Raw genomic sequence first — 27,176 nt, 5'->3', positions numbered from 1 at the left:
ACTTAATCTATTTTATAATAGAATTAAAAATATAGTGTCAAATCTTTCATATGTGGATTTTTTTGTAAAAAAAAAAGATGCAACATTTGCAGATATTTTTACTGGTCTTCCTTTATAATTATGCATTTCTTTAAACATAATTTAAAAGCAGTGTAAGGGAAGTAACCAAAACGTTGTATTTGGATTACCTCCCTTACACTGTTTTAAATTATCTTTATTGTTCATTAACCATTACTTTATACATAATTTAAAAGCAGTGTAAGGGAGATAATTTCAATGATGTATTTGATTTATCTCCCTTACACTGCTTTAAATTATGTTTTGTACTACAGTATTTGTCCATTAACCAGGAAAACCTTGTTTTCCCCCCTTTTTTGCCCCTAATTCCTAAACGGTTTGAGCCATAACCCCCAAAAGCAAATCCTAACCATCCCTTTGTGGTATGGAAACTTGTAGTATAATTTCAGAGAGATCCATACACCGTTCCACAGTTATTGTCTGGAAACTAGAAAATGCTTATTTTTGGCCCCTTTTTGGCCCCTAATTCCTTAACTGTTGTTACAATAATCCCCAAAATCAATCCCAACCTTCCTTTTGTGGTATTTAACCTTATGGTCAAATTTCAAAAAGATCCATTCACTTAAACTAAAGTTAGAGTGCGAAAACCAATGTGTCTTCGGACGACGACGACGACAACGCCAACGTCATACCAATATACGACCACAAATTTTTTTTGCGGTCGTATAAAAACGGGACCCATAATTTAAAATCTAAATACACGGTCAGATTTGGCATAACAAATAAATAAATGTGGTCAAAGATTTTACAAATCGAATGCGCCATACTGTGCAATTAAAGATTACTTCTTGAAATTTTTCAATATTTGAAATTTGAAAAAAAAATTTATTTGAAGAAATTATTTTTGGCCCCTTTTAGGCCCCTAATTCCTTAACTGTTGGTACCATAACCCCCAAAATCAATCCCAACCTTCCTTTTGTGGTATTGAACCTTATGGTAAAATTTCATAGAGATCCATTTACTTAAACTAAAGTTAGAGTGCGAAAACCAATGTGTCTTCGGACGACGACAACAACGACGACGCCAACGTCATACCAATATACGATCCCAAAATTTTTTTGCGGTCGTATAAAAAGGGTAAAAAAACTCCTATAAAGAGTAACAGTCTACAAATTATATCAGCAAAATTTTACTTGCTAGTAGATCATGTCTTGCTTATCATTTTTTATTTTTAAGTTTCTATCTATCGATCAATTATAATTTTTATAATATAAGGCAAAATGCCAAAAAAATGGTAAAAATCGTAATTAAAGGACAATAACTCCAATAAGGAGTAGTGGGACAATTTCTGCCATTTGTCTTAATTGTAGATCTTGTCTTGCTGATCATTTTTGTATATTCAGGTTTATCTCTATCTATTATAAGTTTTAAGATATAAGACAATAAAATGCTCTGCTGGGTGCAGCTTGATACAACCGCAGAGGTCGAACCCTGAACAGTTGGGGCAAGTATGGACACAACATTCAAGGTTGATACAGCACTGAATTTGGATTGTGATTAAATATTTGACACAGCATAGGTTTCTGACACAGAATGAATGTGGTCTAAGAACTTAAAAATTTTTAATTTACCTATTCAAACCATATCATTATTATTTGCTTTTATATATAAATCAGAAATAACCAATTTAAAATGGAAAATTTTAAAGAAAATAAAATGCTCCGCTGGGGCGCAGCTTGATACAACCACAGAGGTCGAACCCTGAACTGTTGGGGCAAGTATGGACACAACATTCAAGCTTGATACAGCACTGAATTTGGATTGTAATTAAATATTTGACACAGCATAGGTTTCTGACACAGAATGAATGGGGTCTAAGAACTTAAAAAATTTTAATTTACTTATTCAAACCATATCATTATTATTTGCTTTTATATATAAATCAGAAATAACCAATTTAAAATGGAAAATTTTAAAGACAAAAAAGGAAAAAAAAATCCCCCCCCCCAAATTTTTTGAACCCCCTTATGATTCATCACCCCAAAACTCAATCCCAGCCTTCCCTTTGTGGTATGGTACCTTGCAGTACAATTTCAGAGAGATCCATACACTTGAACACAAGTTATTGTCTGGAAACTAGACAAATGCTTGTTTTTAGGCCCCTTTTTGGCCCCAAATTCCTAGACATTTAGGGCAATTACCCCCAAACTCTAACCCAGCTTTCCCTTTGTGATATGGAACCTTGTAGTACAATTTCATAAAGATCAATACACTTACACACAAGTTATTGTCCTGAAACTAGAAAAATGCTTGTTTTTTGCCCCTGTATGGCCCCTTATTCCTAAAATTTTGAGGCAATTACCCCCAAAATCAATCCCAGCCTTCCCTTTGTGGTATGGTACCTTGCAGTACAATTTCAGAGAGATCCATACACTTGAACACAAGTAATTGTCTGGAAACTAGAAAAATGCTTATTTTTGGCCCCTTATTCCTAAACGTTTTGGGCAATTACCCCCAAACTCAATTCCAGCTTTCCCTTTGTGATATGGAACCTTGTAGTACAATTTCAGAAAGATCCATACACTTACACACAAGTTATTGTCATGAAACTAGAAAAATGCTTGTTTTTTTCCCCTTTTTGGCCCTAATTCCTAAAATTTGGAGGCAATTACCCCCAAAATCAATCCCAGCATTCCCTTTGTGATATGGAACCTTGTGGTACAATGTCAGAGAGATCCATGCACTAACACACAAGTTATGTCTGGAAGTTACAAAAATGCTTATTTTTAGCCCCTTTTTGGCCCCTAATTCCTTAACTGTTGGTACCATAACCCCCTAAATCATTCCCAACCTTTCTTTTGTCGTATTGAACCTTATGGTAAAATTTCATAGAGATCCATTCACTTAAACTAAAGTTAGAGTGCGAAAACCAATGTGTCTTCGGACGACGACGATGACAACGACGTCAACGTCATACCAATATACGACCACAAAAGTTTTATGCGGTCGTATAAAAAGAAGGGGGGGTGGGACTGACCCAAGGGACTCCCCCAATATTTTGTTTGATTTGTTTTATTGTCCCATACAAGAAATTATATGGTTTCTGGGTGGGGATCTTGACCGTTTACAAGTTTTCAAAAAGAAGGGGATGGGGGTTACCCCAGGGGACTTACCCTAAATTTCATTAGATTTGTTTTATTGTCCTATACAAGAATATATATGGTTTAGGGGTGGGGATCTCATATGTTTACAAGTTTTCAAAAAGAAAGGGGGTGGGGGTTATCCCTGTGGACTTCCCCTATATTTCATTTGATTTTGCCAAAAATGGACACAATATTCGCGCTTGATACAGGTCTGAATTTGGATTGTAATTTAATAAATATTTGACACATAATAGGTTTCTGACACAGAATAACTGTAGTCAAAGAACTTAGAATTGATTATATGATTTGAATTTATATTCAATTTTTTGCTTTTGTACAATACACTATGCTGTTGCGAATTGACCCCCCCCCCCCCCAAAAAAAAAATTTACCCCACTTTTATTTTGCTTTTGTGCAATACACTATGCTGTTGCGAATTGACCCCCCCCCCCCTTTTTTTTGTGGACATAATGGTCATAATCTCAATTCAAATTTCCAGTGGAGTTTGCAACCATAATTACCCATTTAAATACATCATTAAAGTCTTAAAATAGAAAATGACATACATAATCATGGCTAAAATTAATATTCCTTAATCAGCATTTTTAAATAGTAACTTCTAAAAATAAATTGACAGCTAATCACCTCTAGACAATACAACATTTCTTTATACATAATTTAAAAGCAGTGTAAGGGAGGTAATCCAAACATAACATTGTACTTTTTTTTAATTGTCCATTAACCAGGAAACCCTTGTTTTTTCCACCTTTTTTACCCCTAATTCCTAAACAGTTTGAGCCATAACCCCCAAAGCCAATCCTAACCATCCCTTTGTGGTATGGAAACTTGTGGTATAATTTCAGAGAGATCCATACACCGTTCCACAAGTTATTGTCTGGAAACTAGAAAAATGCTTATTTGGGCCCCTTTTTGGTCCCTTATTCCTAAACTGTTAGGACTATAACCCCCAAAATCAATCCCAACCTTCCTTTTTGTGGTTATAAACCTTGTGTTTAAATTTCATCGATTTCTATTTACATTTACTAAAGTTATTGTCCGAAAACCAAATGTCTTTGGACGACGCTGACGAAGACTATGTGATACCAATATACGAAATTTTTTGCGGTCGTATAAAAATGTCGGCATTCACCTCAAAAGCTTACCAAACCTTTAAACAGACTTGTTCAGAAGGGATATAGTTATGATAACTGTTGTCAGGTCATTGAAGATGGCATATTTTGGTATCAATATTGATTCACTCATAGGGTCTTTGCATCGGAGATAAATACATTTGTTCTAAAACCAGTTGTTGGCATGATAAGGGTTATATGTTCTTCTCATATATTTTATGATGGTATGACACTAAAACCCTAACGGGAGGGATTGTGCTTGATTTTCATATGATGAAGACATAATCTTTCAATCAGTTTAATTGAAGTCTGGAGCTGGCATGTCAGTAACTGCATGCTAGTAGTCCCTTGTAAATTTATGTATCATTGTCATTTTGCTTAGTTTCTTTTGTTACCTATTCTGACATCGGACTCAGACTACTTTTGAACTGATTTTTACTGTGCGTATTGCTGTGTTTGTTCATTCTACATTGGCTAGAGGTATAGGGGGAGGGTTGGGATCTCACAAAACAAGTTTAACCCCGCCGCGTTTTTGCGCCTGTCCCAAGTCAGGAGCCTCTGGCCTTTGTTAGTCTTGCATGTTTTTTAATTTTAGTTCATTTACATGTTTTGGATTTTAGTATGACGTCAACTTTCACTGAACTAGTACACATAGTTGCCACACTCATGATATTCACGTGTAATACATGCTTTTTCAACCGTTTACATGCGGGGATTTTGTCACAGGGCGTGTACACGCTATTCGTCACTTTGCATGCCATTACACGCTTTTTCGTTGTTTTGATTTTTTGGTCGTTAGTGATATTGCTATTCATGGATTTTTCCATAAGTAGACGATAAATACGGAGAATTTCAAAGTAATTGTTTGATTGCCATTGTTTATTTTTCAGCATGAATGAACAACAACAAAAGCCCTTCAGGTAAGTTTGTGAGTAGTTTTTTAAGATTTTCTCTAATTCACTTTGGGAAAATGTCCAGTAGAAAGAATTTGTTTTCTGGTCCTGAACCGTCGTCTAAAAGAGCCAAGTGTTAAGCGAAAACGATACTTGTGTACGTACCAAAATTTTTTGGCAAAAAGTTGGGGAGTCCCAGTTTAAAATTTTGGATCAAAGAAAGTGATCTAAGGGCCAAACATTGCATTGTGCACCCTATGTTACACTCATATTTATATTGGATCATCTGCAAGCATTATCAATGATTTGCAATCATAACAACATGTGTGAGAGGATGTAGCTTTTTGTTATAATTTGAATAAAATGTTTCGATGAGTGCAGTCTGATACGACCGCAGTGGTCGAACCCTGAACAGTTGGGGCAAATTTGGACACAATATTCAAGCTTGATACTACATGTATCTGAATTTGGATTGTGATCAAATTTTTGACATAATATAGGTTTCTGACACAAAATAAATGTGGTGAACAATCTTTAAAATTTGAAATGGGTTGAAATATTTATATTAATTTTCAATTGAAGATTTCTTGCAATTGCACAATACTGTGCAATTGGATATTTCTTGCTATTACGCAATACTATGCAATTGAAGATTTCTTGCTATTGGGCACTATTGTGCTATTGCGCAATACTGTGCAATTGGATATTTCTTGGTATTCTGCAATACTGTGCAATTGAAGATTTCTTATTATTGCGCAATACTGTGCAATTGAAGATATCTTGTTATTGTGCAATATTATGCTATTGCACAATACTATACAATTGAAGATTTCCTGCTATTACGCAATAGTGTGCAGCTGCACAATACTTCATATAATAATTTACACATTATGTTTGGTATGTATCTCCTGCCATATCAGTATTTTTTGCTTTTAAATATAAATCAGAAATAATAATGCAAAAATGGACAATTTTAAGAAAAAAAACCCCAAAAATTATGAAAAAAAAAAATCCTCCCCCCCCTAATATTTTTTTATCCCCCTTTAAGTAATTACCCCCAAACTCAATCCCAGCTTTCCCTTTGTGGTATGGTACCTTGCAGTACCTTGCAGTACCTTGCAGTACACTTTCAGAAAGATCCATACACTTAAACACAAGTTATTGTCTGGAAACTAGAAAAATTCTTGTTTTTTACCCCTTTTTGGTCCCCAATTCCTGAACGTTTGGGGCAATTACCCCCAAACTCAATCCCAGTCTTCCATTTGTGGTATGGTACCTTGCATTACAATTTCAGATAGATCCATACACATAAACACAAGTTATTGTCTGGAAACTAGAAAAATGCTTGTTTTTGGCCCATAATTCCAGAACGTTTGAGGCAATTACCCCCAAACTCAATCCCAGCCTTCCTTTTGTGATATGGAACCTTGTGGTACATTTTCAGAAAGATCCATACACTAACACACAAGTAAATTGTCCAGAAACTACAAAAATGCTTGTTTTTTGCCCCTTTTTGGCCCCTGATTATTAACTGTTGGTACCATAACCCCCAAAATCAATCCCAACCTTCCTTTTTTTGGTATTGAACCTTGTGGTTAAATTTCATAAAGATCCATTCACTTGAACTAACGTTATTGTCCGGAAACCAAATTTGTCTTCGGACGACGACACAGACGACAACGATATCATACCAATATACGACGCAAAAAAATTTGTTTGCGGTCGTATAAAAATAAATTGACAGCTAGGACTTTGCAACCATAATAAAATGCTCTGCTAGGCGCAGCTTGATACGACCGCAGAGGTCGAACCCTGAACTGTTGGGGCAAGTATGGACACAACATTCAAGCTTGATACAGCACTGAATTTGGATTGTGATTAAATATTTGACACAGAATAGGCTTCTGACACAGAATGAATGTGGTCTAAGAACTTAAAATTTTTTTAATTTACCTATTCAAACCATATCATTATTAATTGCTTTTATATATAAATCAGAAATAACCAATTTAAAATGGAAAATTTTAAAGAAAAAAAAGGAAAAAAAAATCCCCCCTCAAATTTTTTGAACCCCCTTATGATTCATCACCCCCAAACTCAATCCCAGCCTTCCCTTTGAGTTACAATGTATGGTGCCTTGCAGTACAATTTCAGAGAGATCTGTACACTTGAACACAAGTTATTGTCTGGAAACTAGAAAAATGCTTGTTTTTATTGCCCCTTTTTGGCCCCAAATTCCTAAACATTTAGGGCAATTACCCACAAACTCAAACCCAGCTTTCCCTTTGTGATATGGAACCTTGTTGTACAATTTCATAAAGATCCATACACTTACACACAAGTTATTGTCCTGAAACTAGAAAAATGCTTGTTTTTTTTGCCCCTTTTTTGCCCCTAATTCCTAAAATTTTGAGGCAATTACCCCATAAATCAATCCCAGCATTCCCTTTGTAGTATGGTACTTTGCAGTACAATTTCAGAGAGATCCATACACTTGAACACAAGTTATTGTCTGGAAACTAGAAAAATGCTTATTTTTGGCCCCCTTTTGGCCCTTTATTCCTAAACATTTTGAGCAATTACCCCCAAACTCAATTCCAGCTTTCCCTTTGTGATATGGAACCTTGAAGTACAATTTCAGAAAGATCCATACACTAACACACAAGTTATTGTCCTGAAACTAGAAAAATGCTTGTTTTTTTGCCCCTTTTTGGCCCCTTATTCCTAAAATTTAGAGGCAACAAGAAATGATTGTAACAGGATGCTGTTACGAAGTCTCCCAAACGAAGCTCCCATAATTCGTAGATCCCAGGGTCGCCTGACATTGGGCAACGTCCAGTGAAAATTTGGTTTGGTCCAGTAAAGTTATATGCATTAGTGATGCCTGGGGACTAGCCTTGTATATCATTCAAATTATCTTGGCATGACAAACCAGAATATATATGGTTTAGGGGTGGGGATCTCGACCATTTACAAGATACTAGAACATTGGGGGTGGGGAGGAAACCCTGGGGACTGACCCTATACGTCATTCAAATGTTCATTAAATGACGAACAGGAATATATATGGTTAAGGGGTGGGGATCTCAACCATTTACAAGATATTAGAACATTGGGGGTGGGGGGAACCCCTAGGGACTGACCGTATACGTCATTCAAATGTTCGAGACATGACAAATAGGAATATATATGGTTTAGGGGTGGGGATCTCGACCATTTACAAGATATTAGAACTTTCTCAAATGGCAGGGGGTCGGGATGACCCCTGGGGACTAACCCTGTATATCATTCAAACCATCTTAGCATGACTAACCAGAATATATATGGTTTAGGGGTGGGGATCTTGACCACTTACAAGATATTAAAACTTTCTTAAATGGTAGGGGGTGGGGGTGACCCCTGGGGACTAACCCTGTATTTCATTTGATGTGCTTTATCATGACAAACCAGAATATATATGGTTTAGGGGTGGGGATCTCGACCATTTACAAGATATTAGAACTTTCTCAAATGGCAGGGGGTCGGGATGACCCCTGGGGACTAACCCTGTATATCATTCAAACCATCTTAGCATGACAAACCAGAATATATATGGTTTAGGGGTGGGGATCTTGACCACTTAACAAGATATTAAAACTTTCTTAAATGGCAGGGGGTGGGGGTGACCCCTGGGGACTAACCCTGTATTTCATTTGATGTGCTTTATCATGACAAACCAGAATATATATGGTTTAGGGGTGGGGATCTCGACCATTTACAAGATATTAGAAACTTTCTCAAATGGCAGGGGGTAGGGATGACCCCTGGGGACTAACCCTGTATATCATTCAAACCATCTTACCATGACAAACCAAAATATATATGGTTTAGGGGTGGGGATCTTGACCACTTACAAGATATTAGAACTTTCTTAAATGGCAGGGGGTGGGGGTGACCCCTGGGGACTAACCCTGTATAACATTTGATGTGCTTTATCATGACAAACCAGAATATATATGGTTTAGGGGTGGGGATCTCGACCATTTACAGGATATTAGAACTTTCTCAAATGGCAGGGGGTCGGGATGACCCCTGGGGACTAACCCTGTATATCATTCAAACCATCTTAGCATGACAAACCAGGATATATATGGTTTAGGGGTGGGGATCTTGACCACTTACAAGATATTAGAACTTTCTTAAATGGTAGAGGGTGGGGGTGACCCCTGGGGACTAACCCTGTATTTCATTTGATGTGCTTTATCATGACAAACCAGAATATATATGGTTTAGGGGTGGGGATCTCGACCATTTACAAGATATTAGAACTTTCTCAAATGGCAGGGGGTCGGGATGACCCCTGGGGACTAACCCTGTATATCATTCAAACCATCTTAGCATGACTAACCAGAATATATATGGTTTAGGGGTGGGGATCTTGACCACTTACAAGATATTAAAACTTTCTTAAATGGCAGGGGGTGGGGGTGACCCCTGGGGACTAACCCTGTATTTCATTTGATGTGCTTTATCATGACAAACCAGAATATATATGGTTTAGGGGTGGGGATCTCGACCATTTACAAGATATTAGAACTTTCTCAAATGGCAGGGGGTCGGGATGACCCCTGGGGACTAACCCTGTATATCATTCAAACCATCTTAGCATGACTAACCAGAATATATATGGTTTAGGGGTGGGGATCTCGACCATTTACAAGATATTAGAACTTTCTCAAATGGCAGGGGGTCGGGATGACCCCTGGGGACTAACCCTGTATATCATTCAAACCATCTTAGCATGACAAACCAGAATATATATGGTTTAGGGGTGGGGATCTTGACCACTTAGAAGATATTAGAACTTTCTTAAATGGCAGGGGGTGGGGGTGACCCCTGGGGACTAACCCTGTATTTCATTTGATGTGCTTTATCATGACAAACCAGAATATATATGGTTTAGGGGTGGGGATCTCGACCATTTACAAGATATTAGAACTTTCTCAAATGGCAGGGGGTCGGGATGACCCCTGGGGACTAACCCTGTATATCATTCAAACCATCTTAGCATGACAAACCATAATATATATGGTTTAGGGGTGGGGATCTTGACCACTTAGAAGATATTAGAACTTTCTTAAATGGCAGGGGGTGGGGGTGACCCCTGGGGACTAACCCTGTATTTCATTTAATGGGCTTTATCATTTAGAACATTTTCAATTAAAAAGATTGTGTCTATCACAAACGGTTTTCAATTTATAATCATTTGAAAATTTTAAAAAATAAAATCCCATAGGGTTCTATATTTAAACCCTCTTTTCTTTTTGCCCCTCAAAGTACCCCTTTATAAACCCCATTGCACAAACAAAACCCTGATTGCACCACTAGACATGTTAGTCTAACATATTGTAAAACCCTAGGTAAATCTGACAAGCGGTTTCGGAGAACAGGTGCGGACAAGTTCAAATTTAAAAGCGGCGGAAGAAGAAGAAGAAGAAGAAGAAGAAGAATAATAATAATAATAAGAACTGAGCAAAAACAATAAGTCTTCCCAAACTTCGTTTGGGAGACTTAATTACCCCCAAAATCAATCCCAGCCTTTCCGTAAGTGGTATGGTACCTTGCAGTACAATTTCAGAGAGATCCATACACTTGAACACAAGTTATTGTCTGGAAACAAAATAAACAGCTGCGCCATGAGCGCATGATACGCCCGTCGTCTTGTGTGTGAATTTTTATGCAATAAGCATAAATAGTTTCTGACATACGGCGTGACATGCGAAAACCCCCTTTTTTTTTTACAAAAAACTCAATATCTCTGAAATAAAATTTTGAATCAAAACTAAAAAGTATACAGATCTTTAGATTAATATAACTAAGAAGTGAGTAAAATTTTAAGCAATAATCATAAATCGTTTTTGAGATACGGCGCAACATGTAAAAACCCCCCTTTTAAAAAAAAAAAAAATCAATATCTCAATAAAATGCTTCACAGGGCGCAGCTTGATACGACCGCAGAGGTCGAACCCTGAACAGTTGGGGCAAGTATGGACACAACATTCAAGCTTGATACAGCTCTGAATTTGGATTGTGATTAAATATTTGACACAGCATATGTTACTGACACAGAATGAATGTGGTCTAAGAACTTAAAAATTTTAAATTGGACATTCACCTATTATGGTCCAATATCCAAAATCTAAATACATGGTTAGATTCAGCATATCAAAGAACCCCAAGAATTCAATTTTTGATGAAATCAAACAAAGTTTAATTTTGGACCCTTTTGACCTCAATGTGGACAAAGTTGATAACAGGGCCCAAAAATCAAAAATCTAAATACATGGTTAGATTCAGCATATCAAAGAACCCCATATATTCAATTTTTGTTGAAATCAAACAAAGTTTAATTTTGGACCCCGATTTGGACCAACTTGAAAACTGGGCCCATAATCAAAAATCTAAATACATGTTTAGATTCAGCATATCAAAGAACCCTAAGAATTCAATTTTTGTTAAAATCAAACTAAGTTTAATTTTGGACCCTTTGGACCTTAATGTAGACCAATTTAAAAACGGAACCAAAAATTAAGAATCTAAATACACGGTTAGATTCGGCATATCAAAGAACCCTAATAATTCAATTTTTGATGAAATCAAACAAAGTTTAATTTTGGACCCTTTGGACCTCAATGTGGACCAATTTAAAAACGGGGCCCAAAATCCAAAAACTTAATACACGGTTAGAATCAGCATATTAAAGAACCCCAAGAATTCAAGAATAAAACCCCATTGAAATTGGTCAAGAAATAAGCAATTTATACGAAGTATCTTCTTTTGCACAATACTGTGCAATTAAATATTTCTTGCTATTGCGCAATACTGTACAATTGACAATTTCTTGCTATTGCGCAATATTGTGCTATTGGATATTTCTTGCTATTGCGCAATACTGTGCAATTGAAGATTTCTTGCTATTGCGCAATACTGTGCAATGGAAGATTTCTTGCTATTGTGCAATACTGTGCAATTGAAAATTTTCTTGCTATTGCACAATACTTATTATATAATAATTTACACATCCTGTTTGGTGTGTATCTCCTACCATATCATTATTATTTGCTTTTAAATAAAAATCAGAAATAACCAACTTAAAATGGAAAATTTTAATAGAAAAAAAAAAGGAAAAAAAAAAAAATCTCCCCCCCCCCCCCCCCCCCAAATTTTTTGAACCCCTTTATGATTCATCACCCCCAAACTCAAACCCAGCTTTCCTCTTGTGATATGGAACCTTGTAGTACAATTTCATAAAGATCCATACACTTACACACAAGTTATTGTCCTGAAACTAAAAAAATGCTTGTTTTTTTCCCCTTTTTGGCCCCTAATTCCTAAAATTTTGAGGCAATTACCACCAAAATCAATCCCAGCCTTCCCTTTGTGGTATGGTACCTTGCAGTACAATTTCAGAGAGACCCATACACTTGAACACAATTAATTGTCTGGAAACTAGAAAAATGCTATTTTTGGCCCCTTTTTGGCCCCTTATATCTTTCTGACTTTGATGAAGTGTACTCATCAATTTGTCTTTTAGTATTTGTGTATATAGTTATTTTATTAAATTATTATTATCAGTTAACACATTGTGTATAATTGCTACTTTCATTACCACTTCACCAATTTAGGGTGTATTATACGTATCATGCAAATGTATTCCTAAACGTTTTGAGCAATTACCCCCAAACTCAATTCCAGCTTTCCCTTTGTGATATGGAACCTTGTAGTTCAATTTCAGAAAGATCCATACACTTACACACAAGTTATTATCATGAAACTAGAAAAATGCTTGTTTTTTGCCCCTTTTTTGGCCCCTAATTCCTAAAATTATGAGGCAATTACCCCCAAAGTCAATCCCAGCATTCCCTTTGTGATATGGAACCTTGTGGTACAATGTCAGAGAGATCCATACACTAACACACAAGTTATGTCTGGAAGTTACAAAAATGCTTATTTTTGGCCCCTTTTAGGCCCCTAATTCCTTAACTGTTGGTACCATAACCCCCAAAATCAATCCCAACCTTCCTTTTGTGGTATTGAACCTTATGGTAAAATTTCATGGAGATCCATTCACTTAAACTAAAGTTAGAGTGCGAAAACCAATGTGTCTTCGGACGATGATGACGACAACGACGACGACGACGCCAACGTCATACCAATATACGACCAAAATTTTTTTAATTTTTGCGGTCGCATAAAAATAAAATTTTGAATCATCACCAAAAAGTATACAGATCTTAAGGTTAATATAACTAAGAAGTGTGTAAAGTTTTAAGCAATAATCATAAACTGTTTTTGAGATGTGAAAAACCCCTCTCCCTTTTTTAACAAAATACTCAATATCTCTAAAAGAAAATTTTGAATCATCACCAAAAAGTCTACAGATCTTAAGATTAATATAACTTAGAAGTGTGTAAGGTTTTAAGCAATAATCATAAATTGTTTTTGAGATACGGCGCGACATGTGAAAATAAAATGCTTCGCTGGGCGCAGCTTGATACGACCGCAGAGGTCGAACCCTGAACAGTTGGGGCAAGTATGGACACAACATTCAAGCTTGATACAGCTCTGAATTTGGATTGTGATTAAATATATGACACAGCATAGGTTTCTGACACAGAAAGAATGTGGTCTAAGAACTTCAATTTTTTTAATTTACCTATTATGGTCCAATGTCCAAAATCAAAATACATGGTTAGATTCAGCATATCAAAGAACCCCATATATTCAATTTTTGTTGAAATCAAACAAAGTTTAATTTTGGACCCCAACTTGGACAAACTTGAAAACTGGTCCCATAATCAAAAATCTAAACACATGTTTAGATTCAGCATATCAAAGAACCCCAAAAATTCAATTTTTGTTAAAATCAAACTAAGTTTAATTTTGGACCCTTTGGACCTTAATGTAGACCAATTTAAAAAACGGGACCCAAAATTAAAAATCTAAATACACGGTTAGATTTGGCATATCAAAGAACCCCAATAATTCAATTTTTGATGAAATCAAACAAAGTTTAATTTTGGACCCTTTTGACCTCAATATGAACCAATTTGATAGCGAGCCCACAAATAAAAAATCTAAATACATGGTAAGATTCAGCATATCAAAGAACCCCATATATTCAATTTTTGTTGAAATCAACCAAAGTTTAATTTTGGACCCCAATTTGGACCAACTTGAAAACTGGGCCAAAAATCTAAAATCTAAATACATGTTTAGATTCAGCATATCAAAGAACCCCATATATTCAATATTTGTTGAAATCAAACAAAGTTTAATTTTGGACCCCAACTTGGACAAACTTGAAAACTGGTCCCATAATCAAAAATCTAAACACATGTTTAGATTCAGCATATCAAAGAACCCCAAAAATTCAATTTTTGTTAAAATCAAACTAAGTTTAATTTTGGACCCTTTGGACCTTAATGTAGACCAATTTAAAAAACGGGACCCAAAATTAAAAATCTAAATACACGGTTAGATTTGGCATATCAAAGAACCCCAATAATTCAATTTTTGATGAAATCAAACAAAGTTTAATTTTGGACCCTTTTGACCTCAATATGAACCAATTTGATAGCGGGCCCACAAATAAAAAATCTAAATACATGGTAAGATTCAGCATATCAAAGAACCCCATATATTCAATTTTTGTTGAAATCAACCAAAGTTTAATTTTGGACCCCAATTTGGACCAACTTGAAAACTGGGCCAAAAATCTAAAATCTAAATACATGTTTAGATTCAGCATATCAAAGAACCCCATATATTCAATTTTTGTTGAAATCAAACAAAGTTTAATTTTGGACCCCAACTTGGACCAACTTGAAAACTGGGCCCATAATCAAAAATCTAAACACATGTTTAGATTCAGCATATCAAAGAACCCCAAGAATTCAATTTTTGTTAAAATCAAACTAAGTTTAATTTTGGACCCTTTGGACCTTAATGTAGACCAATTTAAAAACGGGACCCAAAATTAAAAATCTAAATACACGGTTAGATTTGGCATATCAAAGAACCCCAATAATTCAATTTTTGATGAAATCAAACAAAGTTTAATTTTGGACCCTTTTGACCTCAATATGAACCAATTTGATAGCGGGTCCACAAATAAAAAATCTAAATACATGGTTAGATTCAGCATATCAAAGAACCCTAAGAATTCAATTTTTGATGAAATCAAACAAAGTTTAATTTTGGACCCTTTTGACCTCAATGTGGACAAAGTTGATAACGGGGCCCAAAAATCAAAAATCTAAATACATGGTTAGATTCAGCATATCAAAGAACCCCATATATTCAATTTTTGTTGAAATCAAACAAAGTTTAATTTTGGACCCCGATTTGGACCAACTTGAAAACTGGGCCCATAATCAAAAATCTAAATACATGTTTAGATTCAGCATATCAAAGAACCCTAAAAATTCAATTTTTGTTAAAATCAAACTAAGTTTAATTTTGGACCCTTTTGACCTTAATGTAGACCAATTTGAAAACGGAACCAAAAATTAAGAATCTAAATACACGGTTAGATTCGGCATATCAAAGAACCCCAATAATTCAATTTTTGATGAAATCAAACAAAGTTAAATTTTGGACCCTTTGGACCTCAATGTGGACCAATTTAAAAACGGGGCCCAAAATCCAAAAACTTAATACACGGTTAGATTCAGCATATTAAAGAACCCCAAGAATTCAAGAATAAAACCCCATTGAAATTGATCAAGAAATAAGCAATTTATACGAAGTATCTTCTTTTGCACAATACTGTGCAATTGAATATTTCTTGCTATTGTGCAATACTGTACAATTGACAATTTCTTGCTATTGCGCAATATTGTGCTATTGGATATTTCTTGCTATTGTGCAATACTGTGCAATTGAAGATTTCTTGCTATTGCGCAATACTGTGAAATTGAAGATTTCTTGCAATTGTGCAATACTGTGCAATTGAAAATTTCTTGCTATTGCACAATACTTATTATATAATAATTTACACATCCTGTTTGGTGTGTATCTCCTACCATATCATTATTATTTGCTTTTAAATATTAATCAGAAATAACCAACTTAAAATGGAAAATTTTAAAAGAAAAAAAAAAGGAAAAAAAGAAAAAAAAAGAAAAAAAAAAATCCCCCCCCCAAATTTTTTGAACCCCCTTATGATTCATCACCCCCAAACTCAATCCCAGCCTTCCCTTTGTGGTATGGTACCTTGCAGTACAATTTCAGAGAGATCCATACACTTGAACACAAGTTATTGTCTGGAAACTAGACAAATGCTTGTTTTTTGGCCCCTTTTTGGCCCCCAATTCCTAAACGTTTCGGGCAATTACCCACAAACTCAATTCCAGCTTTCCCTTTGTGATATGGAACCTTGTAGTACAATTTCAGAAATATCCAAACACTTACACACAAGTTATTGTCATGAAACTAGAAAAATGCTTGTTTTTTGCCCCTTTTTTGGCCCCTAATTCCTAAAATTTTGAGGCAATTACCCCCAAAATCAATTACATCCTTCCCTTTGTGATATGGAACCTTGTGGTACAATGTCAGAGAGATCCATACACTTACACACAAGTTATTGTCTGGAAGTTACAAAAATGCTTATTTTTGGCCCCTAATTCCTTAACTGTTGGAACCATAACCCCCAAAATTAATCCCAACCTTCCTTTTGTGGTATTGAACCTTGTGGTAAAATTTCATAGAGATCCATTCACTTAAACTAAAGTTAGAGTGTGAAAACCAATGTGTCTTTGGACGACGCCGACGTCATACCAAATGCAATGTACGACCACAAAAATTTTTTTGCGGTCGTATAAAAACTCATTTAAATACATCATAAAAGTATTAAAAATAGAAAATGACATCATAATCATGCCTAAAATTAAAACACTTTCATCAGCAACATTAAATAGTAATATCTAAAAATAAAATTCCTTCACATACATAATCATGGCTAAAATTAAATAATTTTTAAAATAGAAAATGACATCATAATCATGCCTAAAATTAAAAATTCATAATGGTTTAGTGGAACCCAGTGTCTCGCCTACTTTTGCTGTTATTCGCAGGCTCAACAAAAATGGGGAAATAATTATTAAAAATTTTCCTCTAGATACTATCTTTTGAATGTAAGAAGCTTCTGTTCAAGTTTGGTAAGAATCCAAGAAAGTTTATGAATCTAATAAATGTTTTAAAAACTTTAACTGCAGACAGTACGTTATGCTAACTGGAATAAAACTAAGTCCATTTATAAGTAATATACGGAAAAACAGGAAATAAATGATTACAAAATTTCCTTCTAGATACTAGCTTTTGATCATAAACAAGCTTCTGTCCAAGTTTGGTACAAATCCAGGACAGTTTAAGAAAGTTAATTAATTTGAAAAACTTTAACCACAGAGTGAATGTAATGTTAACTGGCAGAAAAACTAAGACCATTTATGAGTAAAATACGGATAAACAGGATTTTTTTTTTACAAAATTTACTTCTGGATACTATCTTATGATCATAAACAAGCTTCTGTCCAAGTTTGGTTGAAATGCAGGATAGTTTAAGAAAGTTATTAAAATTTCAAAAACTTTAACCACAGAGTGAATATTTGTGGACGCCGAAGGAATGTAGGATCGCTATGTCTCGCTTTTGCGACAAAAAGCCTCCATCAGCAACATTAAATAGTAATATCTAAAAATAAAATTCCTTCACATACATAATCATGGCTATAATTAAATTACCTTTAATAAACATTTTTAAAATAGTAACTTCTAAAAATAAATTGACAGCTAATCACCTAAAGACAATACATTTCTTTATAAATAATTTACAAGCAGTGTAAGGGAGGTAATTTGACAATATGTGTTTGAATTACCTCCCTTACACTGCTTTAAAATTATGTTTTGTACTTAAGTAATTGTCCATTAACCTGGAAACCCTTTTTTTCCCCTTTTTTTGCCCCTAATTCCTATGAGTATGGGTATACTCATATGGTCCGACCATACGCGGACCTTATGAGTATATACTCGTTTGGTTATTAACGGGCCAGACCATATAGGTATTTTTGGAATAAATTCAAACTTCCTTAACAGACACAGCTCGTTCTTTGAACCAAAATCAGCACAAGTTATTAACTGAAATCCTTTATCTTTGTTACATATTGTCTGAATCTTGGTATATTTGTTGTCTTGCCCTTGCTATCTATAGTCAATTTTATGCACCTTTATTCTGTCGACAGTTTCGTCCATGGGTACGTGAATCCATAGGTGTTTGGGGCATGAACATTTTTTTCTTTTCCCCAGCGTTTAGATTAGATTTTCTTTAATTTCTTCTAATTTCCACTTATTTTCACTTAACTGGTATGTTCATACTCTTATTCATATGATCTTACAATAACAGTGGTTTCCATATAAGAATAGACGGCAGCATGTATAAACCAAGGCTTCCAAAACGGTCATATATTCCGGACATTTGTATAATGTCCGGTAAAAGTCCAGCTGGGCAAAGCATGAAACGGTCATCTACTTTTTAGTTTTCAAGGCTTTCTTAAGAGACAGTCATTTTAACATAATTCGCGATCTTTTTGACCCAAACTTTTGCCTTTAACAGCCACACATTTCCGGTCATAAAAGTGACATGATCATTAAGTACTATCAAAACTACCCCTATTTTAATACCTTCTCATTTTAATTAAGGCTAATTAGTTGTAGAACAGCTGAAATTTACCTGTTCAGCTGACAGGTAAACTATTTTGAACCGGACATTGATCGGTCTAATCAACTGAGTTATTTTCTTACATTTCAGCGGTTTGCATCTAATTAATTTAGTCAAAAAGATTTAAATTATCAGAAATACGTTTACAAATATGATTTGATGAAAAAATTTAGAAAGGTAAAATGAAAAATCGTCATAACCACGTTGTTTGAACCAGAGACATGTCTCTGTTTGAACTAGTACACGTGTGCGCATGTGAGCAGGTGTGAAATTTAATTATGCATCCTAATTTCTTCAAAAAATGCTTAAATTGTCATTGATACCTTTATCTCACGTTTATTTCGAATATTTTCTTGAAGAAATAACGTAGAAAGAGCTACATGTTTCAACTCACTCATGCTTTGCAAACGTACACGGAATTTACGTATCCGTCTCTGGTCCATGTTTTACCATTGTGAAGATAACATCCGGTATTAGATTTAATCAAAGAGCTTAAGAGCTCTGAGGGAAAAGACGGCCATTGTTTCTATTTTTTTGGGGTATCTTTTGATAGTCTTCATTCAAAGAATGAGCAAAAGAACAGCTAGAACATGTAGAAAGGTTGACAATATTGAAATTAATTGTTTTTAATGTAATATCATTTCCTTAGTCAAGAATTCATCATGGAGTCAATTTGGACCAATGGAAGAGATCGGCACCTTCTAAATCAAAACATTTGATTAAAGTTGAAAGTTAATTATTTAAAATTCAATTGAATTCTATCATTTAATAACTTCTACAATATATTTTAATTTTTTTTTTTTTGTGTACCACTGAACTGCAGGCTAGGGTCATTCTCCATTTTTTGTGACAGTGCTCTAAGATTTTTAATTGATTACAACTTTCTCAAGTTAGTGTGGACTGAAAAGTCTATTCAGTTTTAAATTTCCATTGATGAAGTTCCCAGTTACAACTCTCATCACAGGGATACATGTACTTACAAAAATCAATCAGATTGATATAAGCTGTGTGCAGCTTGTTTCAAATTCCTACATTTTGATATATGCAAATTTCATGAATAAATATGTTTAAACTACAAAAAGCAACATTTGAAAATTTCATAATTTTTTTACCATTATGCTGGTACACAAAATTTTGTTTAAATGGAAGACTACTTATCATATAATAAATGTCACATTTTAAGAGTTCAGATACATTAACTTTTATTTTGGTGGATAATTACTCATCAATTGAGGTGCTCCTGTATTGGAGAAAGATTCTCAATATAGTTACAGAAAGAATGAAAACAGTCGTTTCTCTCCCCAATCTCATGTATCCCCATTGTTTACCGCGAAGTTGACCTACAAATTAAAGCATTGATGTTGGAGTCATCTACAGCAAACATAATTATGTTTAAATAAACAAATACCGATTTTAAAATCGTACACGATTTCTGTGAATGATTTTAATAATGAGTAAAGGATATCCCTTCTTCTACGTAGTGTGGAATTCCAACTATGATGTCACTAGGTTGGATATATTTAGAATATTTCGTAATACTGATTTTTCCGGATTGTAAAAGAAACGTAAATAGTGAAAGGGAGAGCTCAAGATACGATAATTTCACGAGAAACAGAAGGGAAATGTGTAAAAATGTGTTTAAAGTCAATCTGTTCATTTGTGTGTCTCCTTCTCATCAATTCAGTATGAAACTTTGAGGTGTTTTCCCAACTATAAAAACAAAATGATGGACGTGAGAAGCTTGGAAGTCTGGCCAACCAAATAGGGAATTGACGGCTTGATGCTGTCTTTCCCCAAAAACTAAAGTAAAGTTTTTGACAACGTTATTTTGCACAAATAAAGAGTCTAAGGCAGATATAAGTACGCTGATGTTGCACACTTGGAATGATGCACTGCCAATTTAACAGTTTACGTCAGAACTTCGAATTTGAATCAAAGAAAGTTTAATATCGTTTTTTTTCTAATGTCAATCATTGGGATGGCCAACTCGGCAACTGATTACCATAATTGCCTTTTGTTTATTTAGTTTTTGAGGGATTAAAATTGGGATAATATATAAAATGTCTGGCTGGCTAAAAATAATTTTGGAAGCCCTGGTATAAACTACTGTAATTGTAAATCGTATAAAGAGGAGCATGAACAAATTAAATAACTGAATATAATTTGAAATCTTTAAGAAATCTTAATTTACAAACTGAAACACCAAAATGAGGAAAATAGGGGGTTCAATGCTCCAATTGCTAATGTGTAAAACAGTTGACTTCTTGCTTAACTTGTTTCGTAAAGACAAAAATGCTTCTATTATATTTTGACTTGTGAGTAAAATTCATCTTATTTCATTAATCACGTTACAATGATTACCAAATTATTATCTAAGTCAAATTTCATTTTTCGAAACTCTTAATCTATGACACCTTGAAGGCCTAGGGTTATGCCTTACGCCATTACTGTTCAAGGCTCGTCATATAAATTACCCGGACCATATGAATATATACGCATATGGTCATGACCATTGACCATACGCGTATGGTCCAAATATTCATATGGTACGGAACATAAATAAAATTGCATTACCCTTTGATGTTTCAGAATAAAATATATATTACTTGTTATCGAGTCTTTGACTTTTGTCGCAAAAGCGAGACATAGCGATCCTACATTCCGTCGGCGGCAGCCACAAATATTCACTCTGTGGTTAAAGTTCTTCAAATTTTAATAACTTTCTTAAACTATCCTGGATTTGTACCATACTTGGACAGAAGCTTGTTTATGATCATAAGATAATATTCAAAAGTAAATTTTGTTAAAAAAAAAAATCCTGTTTATCCGTATTTTACTTATAAATGGACTTAGTTTTTCTGCCAGTTAACATTACATTCACTCTGTGGTTAAAGTTTTCAAGATTTAAATAACTTTCTTAAACTATCCTGGATTTGTACCAAACTTGGACAGAAGCTTGTTTATGATCAAAAGCTAGTATCTAGAAGGAAATTTTGTAAAAAAAAAAATTTCCTGTTTTTCCGTATATTACTTATAAATGGACTTAGTTTTTCTTCCAGTTAACATTACATACAGTCTGCAGTTAAAGTTTTTAAAACATTTATTAGATTCATAAACCATCCTGGATTCTTACCAAACTTGAACAGAAGCTTCTTACATTCAAAAGATAGTATCTAGAGGAAAATTTTTAATAATTATTTCCCCATTTTTGTTGAGCCTGCGAATAACAGCAAAAGTAGGCGAGACACTGGGTTCCGCAGTACCATTACGAATTTTTTTGTTTTTATATTTCCTTGCTTTTATTAAATTGAGTTTTATATTTACATTTCTTCTAAATATATATTTTAGTGATGCATGTTGTAGTTAATCAAATTTACTAATTACAGTTTATCATACATGTATTGTAACATATTAAAATCATTCAGAGTAACATTTTTTAGTTTTGCCTTTTCATTTTGCATTTAAGATTTTTTTTCTAATTTCAGTACATTACAGAAAATTTTCTGGTTTTATTTTCCAAAATATCTAGGTTGCCTCAATCTTTCAATAATGGCTTAATTTTTTTCATCCATTAAACGAGCAAAAAGTTCAAGAATCTTTAGAGACTAGATCAAAGGTGGAATCTTTATTATATTTAAGGGTGACAAATGTGTGGAAATAGATGGTATAAATGAACTGTGAAGTGTTCAACAAAATACATATTTTCTTAAGGATTGTAGTCAGAATTTATCAAAACAATGAAATCAAATGATGCCAAAAAACTTTCAACAAATCTTTAAGTTCATGGAAGAATAACTATAACTCCACTCACATCCTTGTGACTAAAGATTTCTAGCATTGGTAAGAAACAAGAGATTTATTCAGAATGTAAAGACAACTGCACAATGTATTATGACCTAACCTTTGGGGGTTGTTTCTGTAATTCTGCCATATATTTTTCCAAGTTGATGCGTTTTCTCTTATTCAATTCAGCTTGTCTGTGTTGCATATGCAGGGCCACTAACTGTTTCTTTTCAGCTTGGTCAGCTTGCTCATATCCACTGTACAATCTCTGAAATCTCTGAATATTATTTTCTATATATTAGATTGAAATCAATATTATATAAAGGATTAATACCTGTAATGCATCAAAATGAGGCTATCAAAAGGAACCAAACCATGTTTTTCTTACGTTTATTAGTCTGTTAGTGTCAATGTTAAAGCAATCAACGGCATTAACAGATAAAATAAAATGCTCCGCAGGGCGCAGCTTGATACGACCGCAAAGGTCGAACCCTGAACAGTTGGGGCAAGCATGGACACAACATTCAAGCTTGATACAGCTTTGCATTTGCATTGTGATTAAATATTTGACACAGCATAGGTTTCTGACACAGAATGAATGTGGTCTAAGAACTTAAAAATTTTAAATTGGACATTCACCTATTATGGTCCAATATCCAAAATCTAAATACATGGTTAGATTCAGCATATCAAAGAACCCCAAGAATTCAATTTTTGATGAAATCAAACAAAGTTTAATTTTGGACCCTTTTGACCTCAATGTGGACAAAGTTGATAACGGGGCCCAAAAATCAAAAATCTAAATACATGGTTAGATTCAGCATATCAAAGAACCCCATATATTCAATTTTTGTTGAAATCAAACAAAGTTTAATTTTGGACCCCGATTTGGACCAACTTGAAAACTGGGCCCATAATCAAAAATCTAAATACATCTTTAAATTCAGCATATCAAAGAACCCTAAGAATTCAATTTTTGTTAAAATCAAACTAAGTTTAATTTTGGACCCTTTGGACCTTAATGTAGACCAATTTGAAAACGGAACCAAAAATTAAGAATCTAATTACACGGTTAGATTCGGCATATCAAAGAACCCCAATAATTCAATTTTTGATGAAATCAAACAAAGTTTAATTTTGGACCCTTTGGACTTCAATGTGGACCAATTTAAAAATGGGGCCCAAAATCCAAAAACTAAATACACGGTTAGATTCAGCATATTAAAGAACCCCAAGAATTCAAGAATAAAACCCCATTGAAATTGGTCAAGAAATAAGCAATTTATACGAAGTATCTTCTTTTGCACAATACTGTGCAATTAAATATTTCTTGCTATTGCGCAATACTGTACAATTGACAATTTCTTGCTATTGTGCAATATTGTGCTATTGGATATTTCTTGCTATTGCGCAATACTGTGCAATTGAAGATTTCTTGCTATTGCGCAATACTGTGCAATTGAAGATTTCTTGTTATTGTGCAATACTGTGCAATTGAAAATTTCTTGCTATTGCACAATACTTATTATATAATAATTTACACATCCTGTTTGGTGTGTATCTCCTACCATATCATTATTATTTGCTTTAAAATATAAATCAGAAATAACCAACTTAAAATGGAAAATTTTAAAAGAAAAAAAAAAGGAAAAAAAGGAAAAAAAATAAAATCCATCCCCCCAAATTTTTTGAACCCCCTTATGATTCATCACCCCCAGACTCAATCCCAGCCTTCCCTTTGTGGTATGGTACCTTGCAGTACAATTTCAGAGAGATCCATACACTTGAACACAAGTTATTGTCTGGAAACTAGAAAAATGTGTTTTTTGGCCCCTTTTTTGCCCCAAATTCCTAAACGTTTAGGGCAATTACCCCCAAATTCAAACCCAACTTTCCCTTTGTGATATGGAACCTTGAAGTACAATTTCAGAAAGATCCATACACTTCCACACAAGTTATTGTCCTGAAACTAGAAAAATGCTTGTTTTTTGCCACTTTTTGGCCCCTAATTCCTAAAATATTGAGGCAATTACCCCCATCATCAATCCCAGCCTTCCCTTTGTGGTATGGTACCTTGCAGTACAATTTCAGAGAGATCCATACACTTGAACACAAGTTATTGTCTGGAAACTAGAAAAATGCTTATTTTTGGCCCCTTTTTGGCCCCCAATTCCTAAACGTTTCGGCAATTACCCCTAAACTCAATTCCAGCTTTCCCTTTGTGATATGGAACCTTGTAGTACAATTTCAGAAAGATCCATACACTAACACACAAGTTATTGTCCTGAAACTAGAAAAATGCTTATTTTTGGCCCCCTTTTGGCCCTTTATTCCTAAACATTTTGAGCAATTACCCCCAAACTCAATTCCAGCTTTCCCTTTGCGATATGGAACCTTGTAGTACAATTTCAGAAAGATCCATACACTTACACACAAGTTATTGTCATGAAACTAGAAAAATGCTTGTTTTTTGCCCTTTTTTGGCCCCTAATTCCTAAAATTTTGAGGCAATTACCCCCAAAATCAATCCCAGCATTCCTTTTGTGATATGGAACCTTGTGGTACAATGTCAGAGAGATCCATACACTAACACACAAGTTATGTCTGGAAGTTACAAAAATGCTTATTTTTGGCCCCTAATTCCTTAACTGTTGGTACCATAACCCCCAAAATCAATCCCAACCTTCCTTTTGTGGTATTGAACCTTGTGGTAAAATTTCATAGAGATCCATTCACTTAAACTAAAGTTAGAGTGCGAAAACCAATGTGTCTTCGGATGACGCCCGACGACGACGACGCCAACGTCATACCAATATACGACCACAAAAATTTTTTTGCAGTCGTATAAAAAGGATCACAACTCCTGAACAGCAAAAGGTGAAAATCGTCAATATCAATTTGACCATTATGTCATCATCAAACAACATATTGAAATTTGGAAAGCATTAATGGTTGAATGGTTCTAAAGGTATTGCACAGAAACAGGTTGAGCAGGGTGTGCCCACTTTACTACTCAAAATTAATATTTGGATTTTTCCATTAAAAAACCCGGTTAAAATCATTTTTGCTCTCCACATCGCTCCAGGTAATCATACATCAGTTGTTCCATGCTTTATTAATATATATCATAATTTGAATTCAATTTTTGTTCCCTTGATAACCTCAACTGCAGATAAACTGTTTCCTCTTAAATACTCTTCAACATGTTCAATGTATATATAAATATTGGATCCAGTTATACAATGTTATAAACTAAGAAAAGACAAGCTTTCTGAGGGTATTGCATATGCAAAACAGTGTCCCCTTCTGGCTGCAGGGGTCACCACACCAGGCGAAATGAGTGACATTATCACATTACAAATTACAATATTGCTCGAAATAAACTGGTTACAGCCGAATTCGGTCTTAAATTTTCTGCAGTATATTACGCCAAAATTAAAATAGCCAGGCAGGGTGCAGATTACCGGTATAGAGAATATTATAAGTAAGAAATTAGAGAAAAACTCGTTTTTGCCAAGTTTGTTTAAGTCCCGCCATGTTAGTCATGTTAGTTATTGAAATTGTAGAGGGCCTCCTGATTTCTTATCAAAACTCTTATAATTTACCTAATCCGTATTAATATGCAATTCTAATTTAAATAAATGGAGAATGTGTCCATGAGACACAGATGATGCCCCTGCTTGCATATAATGTTATAAAGGGGCATAACTCCAGAACAGTAAACATTAAGTGCATACATGTGATGGACTGTGAAACTCAGATCAGGAGATTGGGAAATTTTGGTCAGGAGATAAGGACTCAGATCAGGAGGTTTTTCATCGACATAAATTTTGTCGTAAATGTAACCGTATGATGTAGAAATTGTCTTTTAAAGTGTTTTTTCTTCAACCTTCCATCCAATGTAATGTGTTTATAGTACCTTTGTAGCCTTTCTATTTGAATGATATCACATTGCTGAAAGAAATATTGAGAAGATTCTGTTTCTTGCTTTGTTTTTGATAATTGATTGTTGACTGCTTGTAAATAAAGCACTATGACCTTTTCTTTGTGTATAGATTTGTATTCATGTCTCCATCTCCTTTTATTTGTATTTAATATCATTGGTATAGATAAATAAGAAAGAATTATGCTATACATTTATACCATGATAAATAAATGAAAAAAAAATAACAAACAATAACAATAGCATGGTTTTTAAGCATTAAGAAAGTCATTTTTTCTAGAAAACTTAAGATTCAAACAGTGTAAAATATTTTACTATTTTTAGCTAAATCACTGTCTATACCATTGACAAATATTATTTAATAACTGAATCACTGGTCTTTGACACTGGGTCATGTAAGAAGTACAACTGTACAAGCTGAGTTGGCTGCTTTCAATAAACTTGATTCTGCACTAAATATATAAAGTAATCCTGATCCTGGTAACAGTTTGTTGATTTTTATACTGAGGATGC

At 34.3% G+C, this 27,176-nt stretch overlaps 1 protein-coding gene across 2 annotated transcripts in view; it reads right to left on the bottom strand.

The window, feature by feature from the left end:
- LOC127701149 (amyloid-beta precursor-like protein) overlaps window positions 1-27,176 on the bottom strand; it is a 201,841-nt gene that overhangs the window by 73,714 nt on the left and 100,951 nt on the right. For both annotated transcript variants that reach the window (XM_052204959.1, XM_052204960.1), the window contains exon 7: window positions 22,839-22,997. In XM_052204959.1, the coding sequence (XP_052060919.1) occupies window positions 22,839-22,997 (159 nt within the window). The remainder of the gene's footprint in view (window positions 1-22,838; window positions 22,998-27,176) is intronic.

This window comes from Mytilus californianus, unplaced genomic scaffold (assembly GCF_021869535.1).
Source record: "Mytilus californianus isolate M0D057914Y unplaced genomic scaffold, xbMytCali1.0.p SCAF_5, whole genome shotgun sequence".
Classification (NCBI taxonomy): domain Eukaryota; kingdom Metazoa; phylum Mollusca; class Bivalvia; order Mytilida; family Mytilidae; genus Mytilus; species Mytilus californianus.
This window is presented reverse-complemented; position numbering and strand designations above follow the sequence as displayed.